Here is a 22,389-nt window from a genome sequence, read left to right as displayed (position 1 = left end):
GTCAAGTAGAAGCTGGAGGGATGCGGTGACCAGTGGCCCAGGTGGATGTGGGCAGGTCGGAAGGGCCTGATGCGGTGGCTGGAGGGAGGGAGGAGAGACTGGGCCGTGGGGCGCTCCTGGCAGAGTTAGGCTCATCCTTCTTTACGCGTGCAAAGTCACTCAGTCGAGTCTGACTCTGCGACGCCATGGACTGTAGCCTGCCAGGCTCCTCTGTCCATGGGATTCTCCAGGCAAGAATGCCGGAGTGGGTTGCCACTTCCTACTCTAGGGGATCTTCCTGACCCCAAGGATTGACCCGAGTCTCTTAATGTCTCAAAGAACCCATTGGCGGGTGGGTTCTTTACCTCTAGCGCCACCTGGAAGCCTCCATCCTTTATGGTCTGGGTCTAAACCGCCCCAACTTTTACTCCCCCCAACCCCCAGCCAGAAATCATCTCGTCCCTCCCAGGACCCTCACTAAACCCCTGGCCTTCTGGCTGCTCTATAGCGGTTGTGACCTTGAGGTTTGGGGGTGGGGGAGGGGACATGCCCCAGGTCACCTCAGAGCTCCCCTTAGGTGGAGAAAGAAGTGGACGGAAATGCACTTTACTGTGTTGTTTTGTCTTATAAGGGGACATGACTGGTTTTTGCATTCCTTTGTTTCTGAAAAGATTGTTCGTGAATGCTGATGATCATGTAAGGTTGTGGTTGTAAATGGGAACTTTTTCTTTTCAGACAATGTGGATGCCAGCGATCTTAAGCAGTTTTTTGAGACCAACTATTCTCAGATATATTTCATCTTCTATGAAAATTTTATAACACTGGAAAATAGTTTGAAATTAAAAGGTAAGAATTTCTACAAAAAAATTTTTTTTTGGTATACAAAGTTTTTTTCTTTTTTTTTTTTAATAAAAATACAGGAAGTTCTTGAAGGTTGTGTGTGTCACGTGCTACAAGTTACATGTCTTTAAGCTTCCTCTCTTTCCAAACACTCAGCAGAGCTGTGAACTCACAGCGGTTGCCTCTTTCCCTTGAACTTTCTCTCGTACAGGCGTTAACTGAACAACAACAGCCAAGGGGCAAATAGAAAGACAAGAAATCCACAGAAGGGAACTTCCCTAGTTGCCCCAATGGCTAAGACTCTGCACTCCCAATGCTGGGGGCCTGGGTTTGATCCCTGCTCAGGGAACTTAGAATACACATGCTGCAACTAAGAGTTTGCATATTGCAACTAAAGAGCCTGCGTGCTGCAACTAAGACTCTGTGCACGTGCACACACACACACAAAAGTATATATATATAAATAAAAGGAAAACCACAGAAAGTGTGAGTTCCATTCCAGAGGTTGGGGGGGAGGGTGCGGTAGGTGAGACAGGGTCACATGGAAAGAAGAGGCCTTAGAGAGGAGCATGGAGGCCACCCAGCTGCCATAGGTCTTGCAGGGAATACTGCTCCAGCCTCTGTTAGGTCAGGGCACACGTGGGCCTGGGCCCAGGATGCCAGCACCTGTTCTTTTTAAATGAATTTCTTAGCTTTCCCCCCTCGTGATTTATAAATTAATACACATCTTGAACTTAAATTTTTTTCTGCCAGATTGGTAGCTGTCTCAAATATGGAATGATGTGATTTTTATCTTGCCTCCTAGCTCTGTTCCACTTCATAGTAGTGTGATCGTATATTCAATCAAAATAGCAAAGGAAAAAAACTAACACCTGGTATCTAAGAAAACAACATTACCATCTACAAACCTCATTTTTTAAAAGGCCCTCCCTCCATCCCTGTTCTCCCTTTCCTCCCTCTATCCTTTAGGAAAATTTGGTGGTTCAAGACCATCAGTCAGTTTGTGCCACGTAACAAATTGCACAACAAACCATCCCAACACTGAGTGCCTTCAAACAACCACTAGGCATTTAGTTTGTGATTTTTCTGAATCTGTTGGGCATTTCCTGTGGTTTGGGCTGGCTCCTGTCTCTGACTGGCTAGTGGCGAGAGGCCTCATTCACACATGTCCTGATGGTCAAGCTGCTGCCCAGGGCGCCTTAGTGCTCCTTCGCGTGGGCCCTCTTGCCCAGCTGGCAGGCTTCCTTGGGCTCCAGCACACTTGGCCTCAGGGCTCCATGACCTGCTGGCAAGTAAGGCTTTTTGAGCTCACCTCACATTTGCTGTCGTCACCGTGGTTGGAGCAGGTCACGTGGCCTCTCAGATTCTGGGGCTGGAAAGAAATAGACCCTTCTTGATGGGGAGAAGACTCTGCCGCTCTGTTGCCTTGTATCTCCTGCAGAGAGTCACGACGAAGGACCGATAAAAAGAGGGAGAGGCTTTACAGTTTCTTGCTTTTAGTACAGTCTGTGTGTTGACTGGAGCCCAGGGGAGGAAGTTACCAAAACAAAAGAAGAAAGGAAAATGGTTGCTAGGAATAACAAAATCATCTTGTGATCCCTTCAGCCCTCCAGTTATTCAGCCAAAACCTGCGCTGTTGGTTCTGCTTTCAAAACGTATCCAGAATCGCCGGCCTCTCGCCCCGGCCTGTCCTCCTGACCTCTCCTCCTGGCCTCCTCCTGTTGTCCTTACGTGGGTTACCCCAGCCACCTCAGAACTGGCCTCCCTGCCACACCGTCCACCCCACCCCCACCAAAATCTCTGGGAAAGACCAGCTGGAGGGTTGCTTTACAGCGTCTGTCAGTCATGAGCTCCACACTGCAGACCCTCCAGTGGCCTCCTGGTCCCCTCATGCCCTTGCCTGCCTGCCCGCCCGCCTCACCCCCATGACTCTCCCCCTCGCTCCAGACACAAGGGCCTCCTCGCTGTATCCTCCCCATGCAGACCCGCTCCCCCATGGGGACCCTGCAGTCCCTTCGCCTGGAACACAACCACCCCCCATTTCCATATCCCGGGTCTCCCTGTGGCTGCTCCCTCACCTCTTTGAGGTCTTTGCTCAGGTGTCCCCTTATCAGCAGGGTGTCCCCGACTTCCCGAGTCAACACCCAAACTGCACTTTTGGGCATTCCCATCTGCTTCTCAGTTTCCTCACTCATTTCTGGAGAGCCTCCTCCTGCCAGAATGTAAACCTCCCCAGGGCAGGGGTTCACGCCTGTGAACTCATGTGCCCTGAGGTTCCAGAAGAGTCCCTGACACGGAGACCATCCTCGGAGTTTATTGAGTGAATGAGTGACAGCCACTTCATAGAGCTGTGGGGGTTCAGATCCAGGGTCAGCAACGTAATTTTAACCTAATTTTTAATATCTTAAAGTCGGCACGTTGTCATAGTAATGAATTCTTTTTTTATATATTCCAGGGAATAATAAGTCACAAAGGGAGGAGCTGGACTCCATCCTCTTTCTTTTTGAAGTAAGTTTTTATTCATTCATTTAGCTTTTAAGATTCTCGTCAAAAGCATGGTATTTTAGATCTTTAATGTTACTTGAAGACAAGTAAAAATGATGGGCATGTGTATCCCGCCTTCCTCTTTTACAAACAAGGTGCTAAGAATGTTCTTGTGATTTTTTTTTTTTCCCCCTCGTGGGAGAATTTTTCCTGTGTGGGGATCTAGATGGGAAGTTATTAGATGGGAATATGTGTGCATTTTAAATGTTGATATTGCCAAATTGCTCTTCAAAGAGGTTGTATAAATCTATATGTAAACTTCCATGTAAGTCTTATGTAAATTTCCCCAACCAACCCCAGAGATAATTTTTTTCTTTTTAATATATGCATATTGACATGTAAACACTCACTGTTTTTCACATATATTTCCCTGACTGCTTTTGAGGTTGTCACCTATGTGTCTCCATGTTCACGAGTGTCGATCATATGTTCTCTCCAAAGGTGGAACAATGGCTGTGACTTTTGATCTCTTAAGAGTAAGGTCTTTCTTGTCTTGATGTATTAGACAAGTGATCAGATTACTGAGGCCTTGAGAACTACACTGGAACCAGATTATAGGTTCTGAACGTTAATTGTTGGTTATCTAGAAATGATTCATGCTTTGAAAAGACGTGTGCTGAGCTTGGTGGGAGACCAGCTTTGTGACTGTTGAGGAAGGTCATATATGTGCTTGCTGCGGAGCTGGCTGAAGGGGTGGCCGAGGGGGAAGGCTGTCTGGGTTCGTGGAATAAAACAGATGCAGAAACCTCCAGCCTGGTTCAGGTTCCCAGCTGGCAATCTGTCACTGGTCACCCGTCTCCTCTGGGGTCCATGCTCCTTCCTCAGAGTCCCAGACATTGATTCAGGGCATGTTTTGTGGTGGTTCTCTATGTTTCCTGTGGTTAACCTGCTGTGAATGAAGCTGGCGCAGAGGAGCTGTTTTTAACAGGAGCTTTAATTATGCCTGTCATTTAAACAGGTTTCTACTGACCATTGCTGGTTGAACTCTTCTGTTAATCTACATTATTTATGTAGAAGGTTAATGCATTTGCTAAAGAACCCACCACACAGAGGTAAAGCGTGAGGATAAAGCTCACAGGCTTGCCACACCCACTATCGCCACCTCCCCCCCTGCATCCCCACCTTGCCACTAAGTTTAAGGTCCAGAAACTGTAGTGTACCTCCTCCCTGACCCCATCCCCGCTCTCTGCTCCAAAGGCAGCTACACCTTGCACTTCGCCATACCCTTGCTCCTCACAGATAGTTTTCTACAAGCACTTGTGCCCATGAACAGTGTGAAGGAAAGAAAGTGAAGTCACTGAATCGTGTCTGACCTTTTGCAACCCCATTGACTGTAGCCTACCAGGCTTCTCCGTCCATGGGATTTTCCAGGCAAGAATACTGGAGTGGGTTGCTATTTCCTTCTCCAGGGGATCTTTCCGACCCAGGAAATGAACCCAGGTCTCCCTCATTGCAGGCAGGTGCTTTACCAGCTGACCCACTAGGGAAGCCCATGAACAGTGTACCATGTGACTTTCTTTGGTTTCGAGGGTCATAAAGATGGTCTCATCTGGTGTGTGGTTAGCAGGGGCTGGCCTGGCACACCCAGTGATATCTCTCGCCTTGATCCATGTGTAGTTTGTTCCTTCCATTCCCATGCCAGGCCAGGTGGCTGTGTGTGCTATTCTGTGCTGTGCTTTGTTGCTCACTCACGTCCAGCTCTTTCTGACCCCGTGGACCGTAGCCCTCCAGGCTCCTCTGTCCATGGAATTTTCCAGGCAAGAACACTGAAGCAGGTTGCCATTTCCTATTCCAGGGTACCTTCCCGACCCAGAGCTCAAACCATCGTCTCTCCTGCATCTCCTGCATTGGCAGGTGAATTCTTTACCACTTCCCCTGCCCCTGCCCCGGGAAGTGCAGATGGATGTAGGTGATTTAATTTCAATATTTTGTCTATAGATGGTGTTGGTTTTCTTGGTAGGCAGACAGATGGTCATAGAATAAAGGTTCCTCTGGTTTTCTTGTCTTTCTGCCCTGGCTTACTCTCCAGCATGCTGGTAACTAGCAATGATAAAGTTGGCTCTCCTTTTTCTGATTTAAAGAGAGTTTTGTTAATGTTTCATCACTAAGAATAGTGTTTCTGTAAATATTTGGTAGGTACTCTTTATCATATTAGATAGCTTGTTTCTATTCATAGTTCAGTTCAGTTCAGTTCAGTTCAGTTGCTCAGTCGTGTCCAACTCTTTGTGACCCTATGGACTGCAGCACGCCAGGCCTCCCTGTCCATCACCAGCTCCTGGAGTTTACCCAAGCTCATGTCCATTGAGTCAGTGATGCCGTCCAACCATTTCATCCTCTGTTGTCACCTTCTCCTCCCGCCTTCAATCTTTCCCAGCATCAGGGTCTTTTCTAATGAGTCAGTTCTTTGCAATCAGGTGGCCAAAGTATTGGAGTTTCAGCTTCAATATCAGTCCTTCCAGTGAACACTCAGGACTGATCTCCTTTAGGATGGACTGGTTGGATCTCCTTGCAGTCCAAAGGACTCTCAAAAGTCTTCTCCAACACCCCAGTTTAAAAGCATCAATTCTTCGGCACTCAGCTTTCTTTGTAGTCCAACTCTCACATCCATATGTGACTACTGGAAAAACCATAGCCTTGACTAGATGGACCTTTGTTGGCAAAGTAATGTCTCTGCTTTTTAATATGCTGTCTAGGTTGGTCATATCTTCCTTCCAAGGAGTAAGCATCTTTAATTTCATGGCTGCAGTCACCTTCTGCAGTGATTTTGGAGAGATTTATTAAAAATCATGGATGAGTTTTGAAGTTTTCAAAAGTTTCAAAAGTTTTCAAAAGTTCTTTCCTGCATTGATTGGGATGATTCTTCATGAATATGAACGTGGTGAATTCCAGTTCTGAATTTTGGGGAGGCCAGTATTTTGTTTGCATTTTTGGATCTATGTTCACAACTGAGATTGGTTTAGATTTTCTTCCCTCACATGGTTTTGGGGCTTCCAGCTGGCACTAGTGGTAAAGAACCCGCCTGCCAAGACTGGGGACATAAGAGACACAGGTTCAATTCCTGCTTTGGGAAGATCCCCTGGAGGAGGGCACAGCAACCCACTCCAGTATTCTTGCCTGGAGAATTTCATGGACAGAGGAGCCTGGAGGGCTGTAGTCCATGGGATTGCAAAGAGTCGGACACGACTGAGTGAGTGACAGACTGTTTTGAGTGATCCTGTTACAAAGGTTATAGGCTATGTTGTCAGGTGTCCTTTTTCTATTTTATAAAATAGTTTCTATAAGATTGAACTGATCTGCTTCTAGAAAATTTTTTTTCTTTCCTGTAAAAACCCTCTGAAACTAGCTTTTTTGGTTTTGGATTTTGTTTTTTTTTTTTTTAGTAGGAGGACTTTGCCGCATTTCTTTAATAGTTTTAGGATTCAGTTCAGTTCTGTTCAGTTGTTCAGTGGTGTCCGACTCTTTGTGACCCCATGGACTGCAGCATGCCAGACCTCCCTGTCCATCAGCAACTCCCGGAGCTTGCCCAACCTCATATCCATAGAGTTGGTAATGTCATCCAACCATCTCATCCTTTGTCATCCCCTTCTCCTCCTGCCTTTGATCTTTCCCAGCATCAGAGTCTTTTCAAATGATTCAGCTCTTCACATCAGGTGGCCAGCGTTTTGGAGTTTCAGCTTCAACATTAGTCCTTCCAATGAATGTTCAGGACTGATTTCCTTTAGGACTGACTGGTTTGATCTCCTTGCAGCTTACTTTATGATTATTGATTTTTTTAAAAAAAAATTCTGATTTGACTGTTTACTTTTCTAAAAATTCAAAAATTTGGTCGTATCCCCAGTTTTAAATCTTATGGCCCAGTCCTTCCTTTAAGGTTCATAATCCCTTCAGTTTTATCTGCTTTGGATTAATCTTTATTATCTCCAAACTGTTACTTATTATTAGGAGAAGTAGTCGTAGTGTTAAGATTGGTGCAAAAGTAATTGCGGTTTTGAACCCAGATTTTTAAATCATTATAACTAGGCTCAAACACATCCCTGTTAATCAAAATAGGAACTATTACAGTCAACACATTTTTGCCAACAAGCAGTAAGTTTGTTTATTCCTGTAGCATAAAAATCCATGCTTCAGGATTCAACAAACTCTTGGAAAGCATTTTCTGCATCCTGCTAGTTGTGGAAGCGGTTCCCCTGCAAAAAATTGTTGAGTTGCTTGAAGAAGTGGTGGTTGGTTGGTGAGAGGTCAGGTGAATATGGCAAAACTTCGTAGCCCAATTCGTTCAACTTCTGAAGCACTGGTTGTGTGACGTGAGGTCGGGCGTTGTCGTGGAGAAGAATTGGGCCCTTTCTGTGGACCAGTGCCCACTGCAGGCCTTGCAGTTTTCAGTGCATCTCATCGATTTGCTGAGCATACTTCTCAGATGTAATGGTTTCGCTGGGATTCAGAAAGCTGTAGTGGATTAGACCACCAAATAGTGTCTGTGACCCTTTTTTTGGTGCAACTTTAGCTTTGGGGAGAGCTTTGGAGCTTCTTTTCCATCCAGTCGCTGAGCGGGTCATCAGTGGTCTAAAATTCACTGTCACAATCTGATTGAGAAATTGTTCGTTGTTGTTGCACAGAGTAAGAGATGACGACACTTCAAAATGACAGTTTTTTTGAGTTGTGGTCAGCTCATGAGGCACCCGTTTCTTGAGCTTTTTCATCTTTTCAGTTTGCTTCAAATGCCAAGTGATCACAGAACAGTCGATGTTGAGTTCCTGGGCAGCTTCTCGTATAGTTGTAACAGGATCAGCTTCCATGATGGCTCTCAGTTGGTCCTTGTCGACTTCCAATGGCCAACCACTGTGCTCTTCATCTTTAAGGCTCTTGTCTCCTTTGCAAAACTTCTTGAATCAGCACTGTCCTGTTCATCGGTTAGCAGTTCCTGGGCCAGTTACATTGCTGATGTTGCCAGTTGTCTCCATAGGTTTATAACCAGTTTTGAACCCACTGCACAGTATCCTGGATTTTACCCAGAGATCAAACTCACGCTCCCTGCATTGGAAGCTCGGAGTCTCAACCAGTGGACCACCAGAGAAGTCCCTCTGTGTGTTTTTGCTTCTTTTTTTTCTTTTCATGTTTTAACTTTTTTTGGTTTGGCATTCCTATGTGGCTGGTTGCATTTGATTGTCTCTTGATCCTTGTTCATTATTAGACATCTTTTACTTTCTGAAACAGTTAACATGGAAGATTTGACACTGTATCTGATCATTCTACTATCTGAAGTCCGTCTTCGGTTGTCAAAAGCTATTGGTTATTTCTTCAATCTCTCACAGTAGCTTCTTCTTGTGTATGTTTTGTGATACCACTTTGAGATCAGAATTCATGGGCTGCATATTTAATTTGTTTGAATATTTTTTTTTCCCCCTGAAAGGGTTTGTTTTTGCTTTTGCTTGGGGTCTGAGAATGTGCTTCTTTGGGGTCCCTTTGGCTCCACTTGAGGGTCCTGGTTCCTTATTGGCATCCCAGGCTCAGTTCCTTACACCCACGTTGGGGTGGGCATGAGATCGAGAACATGAGGATGTCCGTAGGTGCTCCTTGGATTTGGCGTTTGCTTCCCTCCTGCTTCCTCTCTGGCGGTGTTTTAAGTCCTTGCTCGTTTTCCTGTGTCCCTGAAGCATGGAAATGACAGTTAACTTTTGCTGTCACTGTCCCACAACAGGAAAGCCCATCAGAGGCTACAGGCTACACCCCTTCGGGGTGGGGGACTGGTTTCATCACCTTCTCCTTGTGTTCAGAAAGTTTAGATTAAGGAGGGTGTTACTCCCCATACATTACCATCTGCAGGCAGTTCGTTGCTCATGTAAGAGAACAAATATATCTCATTCACAGCTTCATAAAACCTTCATCTGGCACCATAAACATGAGTGAAAAATGAACCTGCATTGCTGCTGTTTTTGTTTATGTTGTCTCTGTCTCCAGCCTCAGAAGGTGGGTTGTAATTTGCGTGGTTTGTTCTGAGGGTTGTGTAACTTTGTCGCCACCATCTACAAGTTAGTGCCACTTAAAAAGAGGTGGTTTATGAGGATTTGAAGGTAAATACTTAACAAGGTGTGAATAGTTGGGAAAGGCTTCCTTCAGAAGAAGTGGAATTATTAAGACGTGTTAAATTGCAGAAGGGATACTGTGTAAAGATGGCCAGTAAATAAGAAATGAATTGGAAAAAAGCGTGGAGGTAAGGGAGTTAAGAAGGCAAGAAAGAGGAGCCTCTTAGGGGAGCTACTGCTTGCTCTGTAAGGCAGGGTTGTCTAGACGGGAACCTTTGAGGAAGGAAGCAGTCATTTTTTTCAGTGTCGTGAGCTACCAACCACATCACCCTGCTTAGATGAAGCAATGGTGTCGGCCCAGGCTGAGTGTCCGTCGGGCAGCAGGCTGACCGTTCCATCTGCCTTCATGTTCAGTGGAGGACGGTACCCCTCAGAAGCTGACCTCAGCCACCCTTGCCCGTAGTTTCAAACCTCTGTACCACTTGGAGTTTCTCTTGTTGCTGGTTCACAGCAACGTTTTTCACAACTAATTGAGGTTATGGCTCCTTAGTTTTACTCTTCTTCTAAAAACATATTTCATGGGACTTCCCCGGTAGTGCAGTGTTTAGGAATCTGCCTGCCAAGGCAGGGGACACAGGTTCAATTCCTGGTCCGAGGGGATCTCACTTGTGGTGGAGTAACTAAGCCCATGGCCACGAATATTGACGCCTGAATGCCTAGAGCCAGCGCTCTGCAACAGCAGAAGTCACAGCAATGCAAAGCCCAAGCCCTGCAACCAGAGAGTAGCCCACGTGCAGCAACAAAGACCCAGTGTAGCAAAAAAAAAAAAAAAATCATCTATCATTGCTGTGTGTTTCAAACAGGCATGTGGAGTTGGTGGTGTGGGGCCCCATGCCGTGAGTCTCCACTGCTGTCTTGACCAGAGGGTAAATGCTTCACTCAGGCCATCCTGTTTAATCCTTTCAGGAAATTGGAGACAGATACTGTCTTTTCAGTTTTTAATGGCTGGAAGGGTGGTAGCTTTGTTGTGTCAGGTGACTTGCCCAAGGTTGCATATCTGTCCAGTGGTAGATAGAGGTTGACCCTCTCGTCTCTGGAGCCCATTCCTGACCTCAGCACCGGGCTGTGCACCGCTTAGGAGTCTCAGCGATCGAGCTGTGCTCCGAGGGCCGTGATACCAGCGACGCCTATTCTTGTGCAGGCCACTCATTCATTAGACGTGTTTATCGCGTACCTACTGTGTCAGGCGCCCTTCTAGGTGCTGGAGGTACAGCAGGGAGATGGACAGAACCCCCTGCCCTTATGGAGCACGCGTTACGTTTCGTGGTAAACTGAAGAGTACGTCAGAGCGCCAGTAACCACCTTCTGAGTCAGAAAATTCTGAACGGCCCTTCTCAGAAGTGACGGTGGCCCTTGAGGTGGCTGCCTACATAGGTCAAAGGAGGGTTGATGTGGGAATGTCAGGCACCTGGTGAATGGGTTCCAAGGTCAAATAACTGACTTGACTTTGAGATCCTTCTGGATTCAGCAGTTGAGAGGTTTTTAACCCTTTCTGGGATTTGTTTTAATCGGGTGTGGGAAGACTGACAGACCTGAAGATGATTGGCATGAAGGCAGAGGTTGTTACAGTACGTACAGTGCCAGAAGCAGGAGGTGTGGCACGTCAGGTGGGCCCCGAGGAGAAGCTCCAAGGAGACGAGAGCAGGAGAGAGAGGAGTGGAGGTGGTTTCTGTGGGAAGGAACGGGCCAGGCAAGGTCAGGAGCTGGCAGAGCAGGTTTAGGGTCAGGTAGTTTGAACCCTCTCAGCGGGCCGTGGGCCATGGGGGTGGTCCCTGGCTCTCCAGGACCTGGTCCCCAGGTGATTTGGGCAGGAGATTGTGTCCTAGGCAGTGAGAACCCAGTAATGGAGGTGGCCGCATGTGGATTTGGGCTTGGCTGGTTTGCATATCGAAGGCGCGCTGGCAGGTGCTATCCAGGAATCCACTAACCCTGGGGAGGGTAGTCTCTGCCAGCCCAGCAGGGCCCCAGGCATCAGAGCATCAGGAATCGAGAAAACGAGAAGACACAGTTGTTAAGGAGATGCGTTTCTAGCTATCTGCCACACTGTACATTGTCCTTCCTTTAGTAGAGAGATGGGGTGTTTGGATAAAGTTTGACAGCAAGGTGTTTCCCCAGCCTCCCACTCCCCAATTAAAATACACATCCGCAGAAGAGGTTTCATATCACACATACATGTATTTTGGCCTCAGATGCTACTTACTCATATATCACACAGTTAGCAATCACAAATCTACAGGACATTTGATTCCTGGATCCGTTCATTTTGAATTTATCTAGGTTATCCCAAGAGATTAAATAAACCCTGTGTTTGTCCTCCCCAGAGACTGAACGGGGTCTTTACCTCCTGTGAAGTGTGGTCTCACACTCGGGGTCCCTGGGTCTCCCGTGCAGGTTCCCGTCTGGCTTGGCTGTCTGGGCCACTCTGTGAAAGTGCTGTCACCCGCCCTGGGCTTGTCACCTGCCACCCCCCCGCCACCCCTCGCCAGGCCTCTTTCTGCACAGCTTCCCTCTTGCCTCTTGGTTTACAGAGTTCTCTTTTCAGAGCCCGTCCTTTACTCTCCTCTTCATCTGGCCCATTTTTTCAGGCTCTGTTCAGACCCACCCGTTTCTCCCAACATCTGCAGTTGAAGGTGCCCACTGTCCTCTGAGTTTCTAGAATGTACTCCTGCTTGTCCCAGCTGGTTGTTCCTAGTTTTCCTTGAAGGCGGCCCTCTCTTAGCTTCCTAACCAGACAGGAAGTTGCTGGGCTGGCCCTGCCGCTGCGAGATAGCATCCTTTGGGGCCCCCACAGCCACTCACACTTGTTAATATTTGTTGTTGGATTAAAGCCTCTTAAATTCTCCACTTATCTCCCATGGGGTCACGTGGTATTTTTATACTAAAAACAGTATTTTCTTTCCTCACTTAAAACTCCCTGGACCAAAGAGATGAGAGAAAGGTAGCAGAAGGGCCGGCGAGGTTTGGATCCGGCTGTGGTACAGCGAGCCGTGTGGCCTTGACCGAGACCCTGAGCCTTCCTTTGTTTGGAGCCTGCGCCCCTGCAGCAGGGGTGGGACCAGTTGAGTTCTGGGGGCACCTCAGTTCTACCAGCCAAGGGTCCCACAAAAATAGCTCTGAGCGAAGTCTCCAAACAAGACATCTTCAAAATAATAAGTTTGCAGAGAAGTCTTTTTTTAGCCTGAAATTTAGCTTCATGCTTCTATTTAGTTTTAATATTCAATCTGTTTAGCTCAGGTTAGCCTTCGAGTCTCTAAACGTCCCCGTTGCTTTCTTCTCTGGAGCAGCCCTCTTCACCATAACTTTCTGGGATGATGGGACTGTTCCATATGCAGTTAGGCGACTACTGGGCTACTTTGTGCTTGGAATGTGGCTCGCATGACTGAGCAACGTAAATTTTAATTGTATGTAGTTTTATTTGATGTAAGTTTTAAACTTAGGTGGCCACACGCATGCTAGTGACTGCCAGTTGGACCGTGAGGCTATGGCATGTTCCCGCAGAGCCTGGCCGCCTCATCTGGGAGACTCGTTCCTTCTTCCTCAGGCACCTGGTCAGGTCCTCAGCCTGTGGCCCTTTGCTGTCCTCATGGGGAGGGGACTTCACAGGTTTAGGGTTTTGCTGGAAGGAGGCTTTGGCCGAAGGGAACATGCCCCCGCCTCTTGGTTGGGGAAGTGGCCTTCTGCAGACGCGGAGTTGAAAAGTCAGAAACAAATTGCATTATCCTCTTTTTGCACTCATGTTAAGATGAAATGAGCATTCTAAATCAGGGGCTGTCAAATGAGTTCAGACTTCATTTTCCCCCTTCCGTCCATCCCCCCTGATAAAGGAAACAGCATCAGTGTCCTTCCTCCCAGGGCGCTGCCCCCTGTCCTCCCCACCCCTCCGTTGGTGGGAGATTCTGGTGGGAGAAGCCTGGACCTCAGAGCCAGAAGTGAGCCGCCTGGAGAGCACGGGTGACCCGAGGCTTCTTCAGGGGCAGACAGAAGAGCAGGGTGTTACTGGGGCCCGTAGGTTTTGTTTCTCCTTTGCTAACGAGGATGACTCTGACGTGGACATCAGCCTCCTCCCTGGCATCTGTAGGGGTGATGCTGGCTCGAAGGGGACCTGTCCTGGGCAGCCTTGCTGGGCACACTGGTGTCTGGGCGTCGTAATGACCAACTGGGAGTCCAGGACTCTAGTGGGCTTTCCCTCTTTAATGGAATTCAGTCTGGGCTCTCTTGTTTTTCAGTGTTCCATGGGAGCTTATATCGATAGTGGGTTTAGCCTCAAATTCTTTTCCTCAAAAGAGGGGGAAAGGACTTTCAGTAACCTTCCAGCTGGACCAATGCAGAGCCCCGGGCCGTGTGGGAGAAGAGGAGATGATGGGCTGGTTTTCGCTCTGTCCGGTCACTTTTCTGGTGCCGTTTCAGTATTGACTGTATTTACCACACAGATGCATTTATTTATATCTTTTCACACTTAATAGTCCCATTCTGCCTCAGATATTAATGATGAAGAAGAATTGCCTGAAGTGAAACTAGAATTATGGCTATAATAGGATCATAAACCATTCTGACATGTCTGCCCCCTCTCTACCTCTCTCCCCTTCCCCCACCATTCTTCCTTCGGTGGATCTGTGTATCCTTTATAACTCTTTGGAAATGAAGACCAGTTCGAGGCTCCTGCAGAGGTTCAGGGGAAGTGCTTGGGCTGAATCACAGCCAGGTCTGTGCTTTCAGGGCAGGTGATCTGTAGGATTAAGTCACGGCCCTTTGTCTCTTCTGAGCAGAAAACACAGATCAAGGCCACAGAATTGCATTTTTACAGTTTATCAAGTTTCCACAGCCCCTGGTCTCCTCTGCTTTATTTGTCATTATTTATTCCAGACTGTCCGCCACACAGCAGTCCTCCTGGGTGGCTCCCCACTCCACACCGAGGGTCTCTCACACTGTTAGTGCTTCTTATTTCTTTTTCCTGTAAGGACCAGTTTCCTGCTATTGAGTGGAGAACGGACAAGAAGAAATAAAATGAACACAAAAAGCAGATTCTTCTTAACTCCTTGAAATCTAAGTTCTTGTTGAGGATTTCAAATATTTGGATGCTTCTATGGATTTTTTTTTGTTTTTTTCTCTTAAAAGACTGGTTCCAACTTTGAGTGCAGTTCCTGGATCACTGCCATAATTCTAAATGACTGATTGCAGTTGAGAAAAGTCAGGATCCCCAGAGAATAGAGCCAACAGAAACTCTTCTTCACCCCACAACCCGCCCTGAGTTCTAGTCGGCCAGCAGAGTCAATGCCCCGGGTTATCATGACCAGGGTACTGGGTCATTGTTATGACACTGGTGTTTATTGTAACATGTTATATATAGTCACTTATTTATTTATTTCAAACTTTAAACTTTTTATTTTGTATTGGGGTATAGCTGATCGACAGTGTTGTGGTAGTTTCAGGTGAATAGCGAAGGGGCTCAGCCATACATATACATGTGTCCACTCTCCTCTAAAGCCACTCCCAGCCAGGCTGGCATATAACATTGAGTTGAGTTCTATGTGCTATGCAATAGGTCCTTGGTGGTCATCCATCCTGAATATAGCAGTGTGTGCATGACCTTCCCAAACTCTCCAACCATACCTTCCCCTCGGCAACGATAGGGGTATTATGTACATTTAAAGTAATCATAGAGACGTAGAATTGACCTGGTTTTCTTCATGGCGTTAGTCACGCTTGCCGTTTTTATTAATGTTGGACCCTCGTTTGGGAGCAGCTTCAGGTAGGGACATGCGTGTCGCAGCCATGTGTGATCTGCTCCCCAACACCACCGAGACTTCCTCAGGCCGGGTTTACCAGGGAGGCTGGGGGGCCAGCTGGTCTCAGGTGTTGGCTGGGGTGGTGAGCCAGCTCAGCGATCGCTCCCCAGTGCCGGGCCCTGCACGAGATGTTGGGGAGATAACGCAACACGGGGCTGGGTCTTCTGTTTCTGGAGCACGTGTCTGCTTCTGATCATGAAACCTTTATGATCTCTGCAGATGGGAAGATGGAAGCAGGGTGTAAACATCTAATCGCTTCTAGAATTCTAATTGTGGTTTCAATTCAGCGATCTTTTTACATGTTACTAATAATAATTTGAATTAGATGACAGTGTCTGAGTTGAAAGGGTCCATTTTCACTGGACATTTTAACTTCTAAATTTAATACCAAGACTACAGTTTTCCTTATGCCTTGTGACTTCTAGGTGAGAAACTTGGGACTGACCCAACAGGATATACTAAATTACTCAGTTTACCTGGGAGGAAGGGGATCCTGAAGCTGTTAGAGAAGCCTGCGGCCGTATGAAATTACACTCCAGTGGCCCTCTGCCACAGCTGGGGTGCCTCGGCCCCTCTCCTGTGCTGTGTGCCCTGTGGCCCTGGGTAGCTGACACCTCCAGGAGTGGGTCCCCCGGAGGCAGCACCCACAGATGCTCCCAGGAACCCCGAAGGGCAGAGGGTAGAGTCTGCGTCAGGACCACATATAAGGAAGCCTCACACTAAAACTCGAGCACATTGTATTTACTGTTATAACAGCAGGAGACACGTAAAGACCATTTTCTGTCCCTTTAAATTGATTGGAATTCATAGGTGACCACAGTTTGGACAAGTTGGTTTCTTCGTGTATCAGTTTAGGAGACTGTGTTTGCTGTCATACGATGGTGGGTTTTCTGTGGCATGTTTTGCTTGGATGCAGTGTGGTGGCTGCTACAGAGTGACACCCAGTGTGTGAGACGCTTGCCATGTGGGACAGGTTGAAAAGCCTGCTGGCATCAGTTGCTCCCGCAGACCTGGCGTTCCCTGGGTGGACTTGGCAGAGGAGCTTGCCGTGAGCCGACTGCGGGTCTGCAACGCCTTCTAACTGTGTGGAAGCAGCTGTTTAAATGCGTTTAAATCCTTGTAGGTTCTGGGGGGGACAGGAACCACATGCTAGCATCTCCCGGGGGAGTGGTTATTTCTCTGCCTTCCACTCAACCTGGGAACTCTCTGGATGTAAAAAACTATTTTTTTCTTCTCGTTCTGTGAAAAATGGCACAGAAAAGACAAACAGCTGGTTGTGTTGGTATCAAACTTGAAGAGATCTGAAAAATGCAGTTTCTAGCCAGGAAATAGAAACTTGAATTGAAGAAGAGGTGGCAGGTTTGGTTGTGACTGAGGTTTCCTGTATCAGAACCTCGGGTATAAAGAAAACTCCTCTTGGGGGTGTTCCAGCCAGTGGGTTACTCAGAGCAAAACCACATCTTCTGGGTCAAATTATGTGCTACTATGTCACTTTCTGTATTTCTTGTTCATCTTTCTGTGTTTGGAAACCAGTTCTGAGTGACTTGGTCTTTGGTAGAGGAATTTAACTTATTTATATTTATTATTTTTGTGTGTGGTAATTAGCATTAACATTTTTTTCTGCTACTTTTGTTTTTTGGGGGAGAGGTTACTGACTCTCACTGTATGCTTTGGGATTTGGGAGATATACTTTCGATTTTCTATCATTTCGATCATTGTCTTTAAATTTAAAAATTGCTATTTGAACCTTTTTTCTTTTTATTATCCCTGGTAGCCCAGACAGTAAGGAATCTGTCTGAGGTGCAGGAGACCCAGCTTTGATCTCTGGATCAGGAAGGTCCCCTGGAGGAGGGCCTGGCAGCCCACTCCAGTATTCTTACGTGGAGAATCCCATGGAGAGGAGCCTGGTGGATTACAGTCCATGGGGTTGCAAAGAGTCAGACACAACTGGGCAACTGACATGACTGATGACTGATCAAGAATAAAGCAGTGTTTGGTGATACTTTTATTTTACCCCCACATATCTTTTGTCCATCTTACTTTTTAGCTATTTTAAGCATTTTATGTCCAGATTATTTTATTGTAATATTTTTAAAATTTATTTCTCTTATGTTAATGGTTTTGAGGATTTGCTCTATTTTTATGCCCATATTAATTCCAGTTATATAAATACAGCTTGTTGTTCATAGTGTTTATGCACCTGCACCCTTGTTTTTGGATTTTAAAACTAATCTCTGTATTTGCTGGAATATGAATCATTTAGTATGTTGAGGAGGTGAGGGCTCTAGAAGACCTTTTTTTAAAAACAACAACAAAAACTTCAAACAAAAATAGCTAGCTCTACACTTTTCAAATAATCTTTTTTCTCAATACTCTGAATTTTGTTTGCTTTGCAAAAGAGCTGTAGTGTACTCTGTGTGTGTGTGTGTGTGAGTGCTAAGTCAATTCAGTCATGTTCTACTCTTTACAACCCCATGGACTGTAGCCTGCCAAGCTCCTCTGTCCATGGGATTCTCCAGGCCAGAATACTGGAGTGGGTTGCCGAGCCCTCTCCCAGGGGATCTTCCTGACACAGGGATCAATCCTGCATCTCTTACGTCTTCTGCAATGGCAGCAGGTTCTTTACCACTAGTGCCACCTACTCTAGTTGTCTTTGTTACATGCCAGATTCGCATGTAAGACCTGGCTTGCTGCGGGACATCTGTCGTCATGTATGTCTGTGTTCTGCTGCCCCTTCTCGGAGTGGCCTGCTGTGAGCAGCTGACCATGCTGCCTTCTGGAGCTTAATGTTGCAGAAAGACCAAGGTCAACCTGAGTTTTGTTCCTTTGTGGATAATCCATTTGTTCCTCTCAGATCTTCTGTAGGACTTTTAATTATATGTTGAATTTGCAGCTTTGAATGTGCTACATCTGGATCCTTATCTCTCTGTTCAGCTTGCTTAGTGCTAGGGAGGTCTCCGGATGCACGAGGTTATGCGGGAAGCTCTGTGGTGACTCTAGATTCATGCTTTCTGGGTTTTCATCTCCATGCGATATTTTCTGATTTCAAACATTACTTGTGCATCTAATGTTTTTATTTATGTAGATCTTAAAAAAGACTCAGTGTCCTCTTAAGACTGTGAGTGAAAATTTCTTTAAGAAGTACCCTGTTCTTTCAGCAAATCTATTTCAGAAGGAGGAATCCATTTCTTTTGAGGATGGTCCCTCCTTTGCTGCATAGTCTATGGATATCCTGCTTTCTCAGGAGGGGCCCGCAGCCCCTATGCCTCTTCACAGGTTCATCTGTGCTTTAAGCAGTAATTCCTCTGAGTGTTTTGCTCATAGATGGGATTCTTTACCCTTTCTGAGTTTTTATTGCTTAAAGAGATTTTCCCACATTTTTATATTGATCAATTTCTAAAATACAGGAGGGAGAAATCAGATCCCCTCCGCTTTTTTTTAATGCATTCTCCATTTCCTTTAGATGTTTTTACCCTGTATTTTATTTTATTTTATTTTTTTATTTTTTATTTTATTTTTTTACCCTGTATTTTAAGTGTTTGGCAATAATCAAGTCGTGTTGGGGAGGGATGTGGTGGAGGGGTGGTTGAGGTGAGCCCTTCTCAAGAGGTGATGTTTGAGTTGGGTCTTAAAGACTGAAAAGGCTGTAAGAAGACAGATCTATGCTTTCCTGGCTCAGTTAACAGCAGGGTGAGTAACTAGCTAGAAGGGTACATGGATAAGAAGAAACGCATGACTTTTTAAACTCAAAATGTAGGTACCTTGTTTTTAAGATTCTGTTGTTCCTAATTTTAGCTCCATTTCTCTTACATTTCAGAGTACCAAATGTTGACACCCAAAATTCAATGAGAATATTTTTTCTGCACTGGATAGTCATTTTTAGTGAGAGATGAGTGACCAGGCCCTGGGTGGTTGAAGAACACAGCACTGTCTCCATAGGTCACCCTGGGACTGTCCAGGCCATCTGGCTTCTGCCCACAGGGTCCTGTTGAGACCAAAGCATGTGTGGCATTCACAGGATATGTCCTATAAAGCCACGTCTGCCCTGTCTCATCCTAAGTTTTTTGAACTCAAAAGGCCAAGTGACTAAATAAGACTTCTGTTCCTCCAAACTGAACTTTCTGTTTTCTGGTCAGTGTTTCCTTCACTTGTACCCTGGGCCTTGCGGCTGGTTTCAGGGAGAGTTGCTCCCATGTTCTATATGTGTACATAGAGCAGGTTTAACTGGTCATTGTTGACCAGTTAACTGGTCATGTTACCTCGCATCAGTGAGTATGTGATATTTCCTCCTTCTTCACTGACCACCTTTTCTAAGTGGAATCAAAATCAGGTGTGAATCTACTGGGATACATTGCAGTCATCTAGGAATGATTTGAAAGGAAAAAAGAAAGTTTCCCATACAAATTAAATGAAGATCAGCAGTTTTAAAGCACACGATAGCATCTTGTATAAACTGCAGCTTCCATTTCACATTATTCCTGGTCATGCAGTAGGTTCTGAAGAAAAAAGGGCTATGGATAATCACTTAAAAGAATGACAGATTCCCCGAGGTGCCGATCAGTGGTAAGACCTAATTTCTATTTCGAGTGTGCTGTGTTGGATTACCATACAGATGCAGCTGAGCACCAAGCATTAACTACAGCCATGTGCCTTTCAGAAAAGTAATATTTATTCACGCTGTGTGGCTTTCCTGCATTTTTAAAAATTTTACTCTCCAGTGAAACTGCAAACAAGATGTCAATAGCTTCTGTGGCATCCGCAGTCGTGTAGCTTAGAATACTGGCTGAAGCAGCAATGCCATGGTGTATTGGCCTCCACAGATGTAGGCCTCATCTGGGACTTTCTGAGGGACAGGCTTAGCATTTAGACACAAATAGTTGTGTGGGGCTTTGTTTTTATTGACCTCGCAGGCTTCAATGCATAAGAAATGACTCTTGCTATATTTGAGTGCAGAAAATCACTGTGGGTGATTTCAGCTTTGAGTTGTGTAATATTATGTCTGTTTGGGAATATTCTTAGTAGCTCAGATATTTGGCATGGTATTTCTTATCCAAACCTTACTGAGTTGATTTTTGAGTATCTTTCAAGTCCATCCATTTTGAAAATCTGAGATCTTTTATCTGGAAGTGGTGATGATGTCAGGCCTGACCTCGGAACAAGTTGGAGACTACTTGTGGCCCACCAGCAGCATTCTAGCACTCCTTGCACACCGTTTTGCTGTAGTCTCTGTCTTTCTTTATATTTTGATGTATGGCAGAAGCCAGCACAATATTGTAAAGCAGTAGTCCTCCAATTAGAATGTAAAAACATAAAGGGGAAAAAATAAAGTTAACAGCAGCAACAAAAAAAAGACATTTTTTTCTTTTTTGCCTACTAAGGAGGGAAACCTAAGTCAAGAAGAGCCATCTATTATCTGTATTTTGAAAGGTTGAAAAGCACAATTCAGTGCCAGATGGTTTCCCGATGACAGAGAAGATCTGAGGAGCCCGTGGGCATGCCAGGCATTCATCTTGTCTGAGAAAAGCTCTACCCTGACTCTTGAGAGTAATTTTCTCAGCATCTGCTGTATGAAATTTTTAGATTAAGTGGCAAGATGGCACCAGAAGAGGATCCTGGAGGAACTTCCCTGGTGGTCCAGTGGCTAAGACTCTGCACGTCCAGTGAAAGGGTCGTGGGTTTGATCCCTGGTCAGGAATGTAGGTGGGATGCCAAATCCCCTTGGAGGAGAAAGCCTGACTCAAGAGGACACCCAGTTGCTGCTGTTCCCTCAGCTGGGGAGAGAAAGGGCTAGATGAAAAGAGGAGACGATGCTGGGCTCCCCTCCCCGTGAGGCCTCAGCCAGCTGATGAGAAACAAAGCCAGCAGAAGTAGGAGGGTCATTTCTGTTAGGACTTCAGCCTCTTGATACGATGAAAATGTTCTGAGTAGTCACTGGAAGACGGCTGTATCAGACAGACAGATGCACAGCTCACATCTCCTCCAGCCTGGCTGGAAGGCTGCCGTCCTCAGCTTCCAGCCACCACCACGTTCTTCCCGTCACGTCCCCAGCCAGTGACCCACTGAGGCTGCGGTGTGGGGGCCTGGCCGTCCTCAGGCACATGGGCTCCTTCAACAGGCCATCTGCTCCCGGGCTCCTGTGGGGCCATACACTCTGAGTGGGGGTCTGGGGCTCCTCTGTTTCCTCATTTCTCCTTCACAGAGGCTACTCCCCAGTAAACCACTGGCACTCCTAACTGTACGCAGGGCCTGTTCCCCAGAGAACTCAGCCTATAAGGATCATTATTCATTTGTTATCAAACATATTGAACCTAGCCTCTGTAGATGGAGTAGGAAATGGCAACCCACTGCAGTACTCTTGCCTGGAGAATCCCATGGACAGAGAAACCTGGCAGGCTGTGGTCCATGGGGTCACAAAAAGTCAGACATGACTGAGCACACATGCACACACCCTGTAGTAAAGTTTTCAATAAAAGACAAAGTATGAGTTAAAGAATCAGAAAAGAAAACAGCACTATTTACAATTGCCAGTGTATGGAAGCAAGCTAAATGTCCACTGACAGATGGTGGGTATATATATATAAATACTCATACATACATACACACCCTCCCATCAAACACAGTGGCATACTACTCAGCCATAAAAAGAATGAAATATTGCTATTTGCAGCAACATGGATGGACTTGGGGAACATTATGCTAAGTGAAATAAGTCAGACAAGGCACATACTGTGTGACATCACTTATATGTGAAATCTAAAAAATATAATGAACTAGTGAATGAAAAAAGAAGCAGACTCATAGATTATTGAACAAATTAGTGGTTACCAGTGGGGAAAGGGAAGAGGGGAGGTGCAATATGGGAGCTCGTGGGGCGGAGGGGAAGTTATTATGGGATTATATGAAATCCTGTGTGTGAAACTTTTGAAAATTGTGAGATACTGTAGAATTTAAAGAATCTTTCATTTAATAAAAATTACATCAGAATCAGAAGTAAAGGTTCTTTGTTATATCTACCAGGGATGGTGGGAGGAGAGAGGGTCATAACTACTATCCTAAAACTAATTTTTAGCTCTTAATTTCAAGAAATCCTTGCCCCCAGTTCCATTTCCTTATTCCATGGAGTAAGGTCTCATCCTCTTTGTTCATCTTTCTTCCCA

At 45.9% G+C, this 22,389-nt stretch overlaps 1 protein-coding gene across 5 annotated transcripts in view; it reads left to right on the top strand.

Annotated features, from left to right (window-relative positions):
• The window catches only part of RALGAPA2 (Ral GTPase activating protein catalytic subunit alpha 2), a 271,302-nt gene that overhangs the window by 24,972 nt on the left and 223,941 nt on the right, over positions 1 to 22,389 (top strand). For all 5 annotated transcript variants that reach the window (XM_043882987.1, XM_043882990.1, XM_043882989.1 and 2 more), the window contains exons 2-3: positions 715 to 825; positions 3,275 to 3,327. In XM_043882987.1, the coding sequence (XP_043738922.1) occupies positions 715 to 825; positions 3,275 to 3,327 (164 nt within the window). The remainder of the gene's footprint in view (positions 1 to 714; positions 826 to 3,274; positions 3,328 to 22,389) is intronic.

Source organism: Cervus elaphus, chromosome 23 (genome assembly GCF_910594005.1).
Source record: "Cervus elaphus chromosome 23, mCerEla1.1, whole genome shotgun sequence".
Taxonomy (NCBI): domain Eukaryota; kingdom Metazoa; phylum Chordata; class Mammalia; order Artiodactyla; family Cervidae; genus Cervus; species Cervus elaphus.
This window is presented reverse-complemented; position numbering and strand designations above follow the sequence as displayed.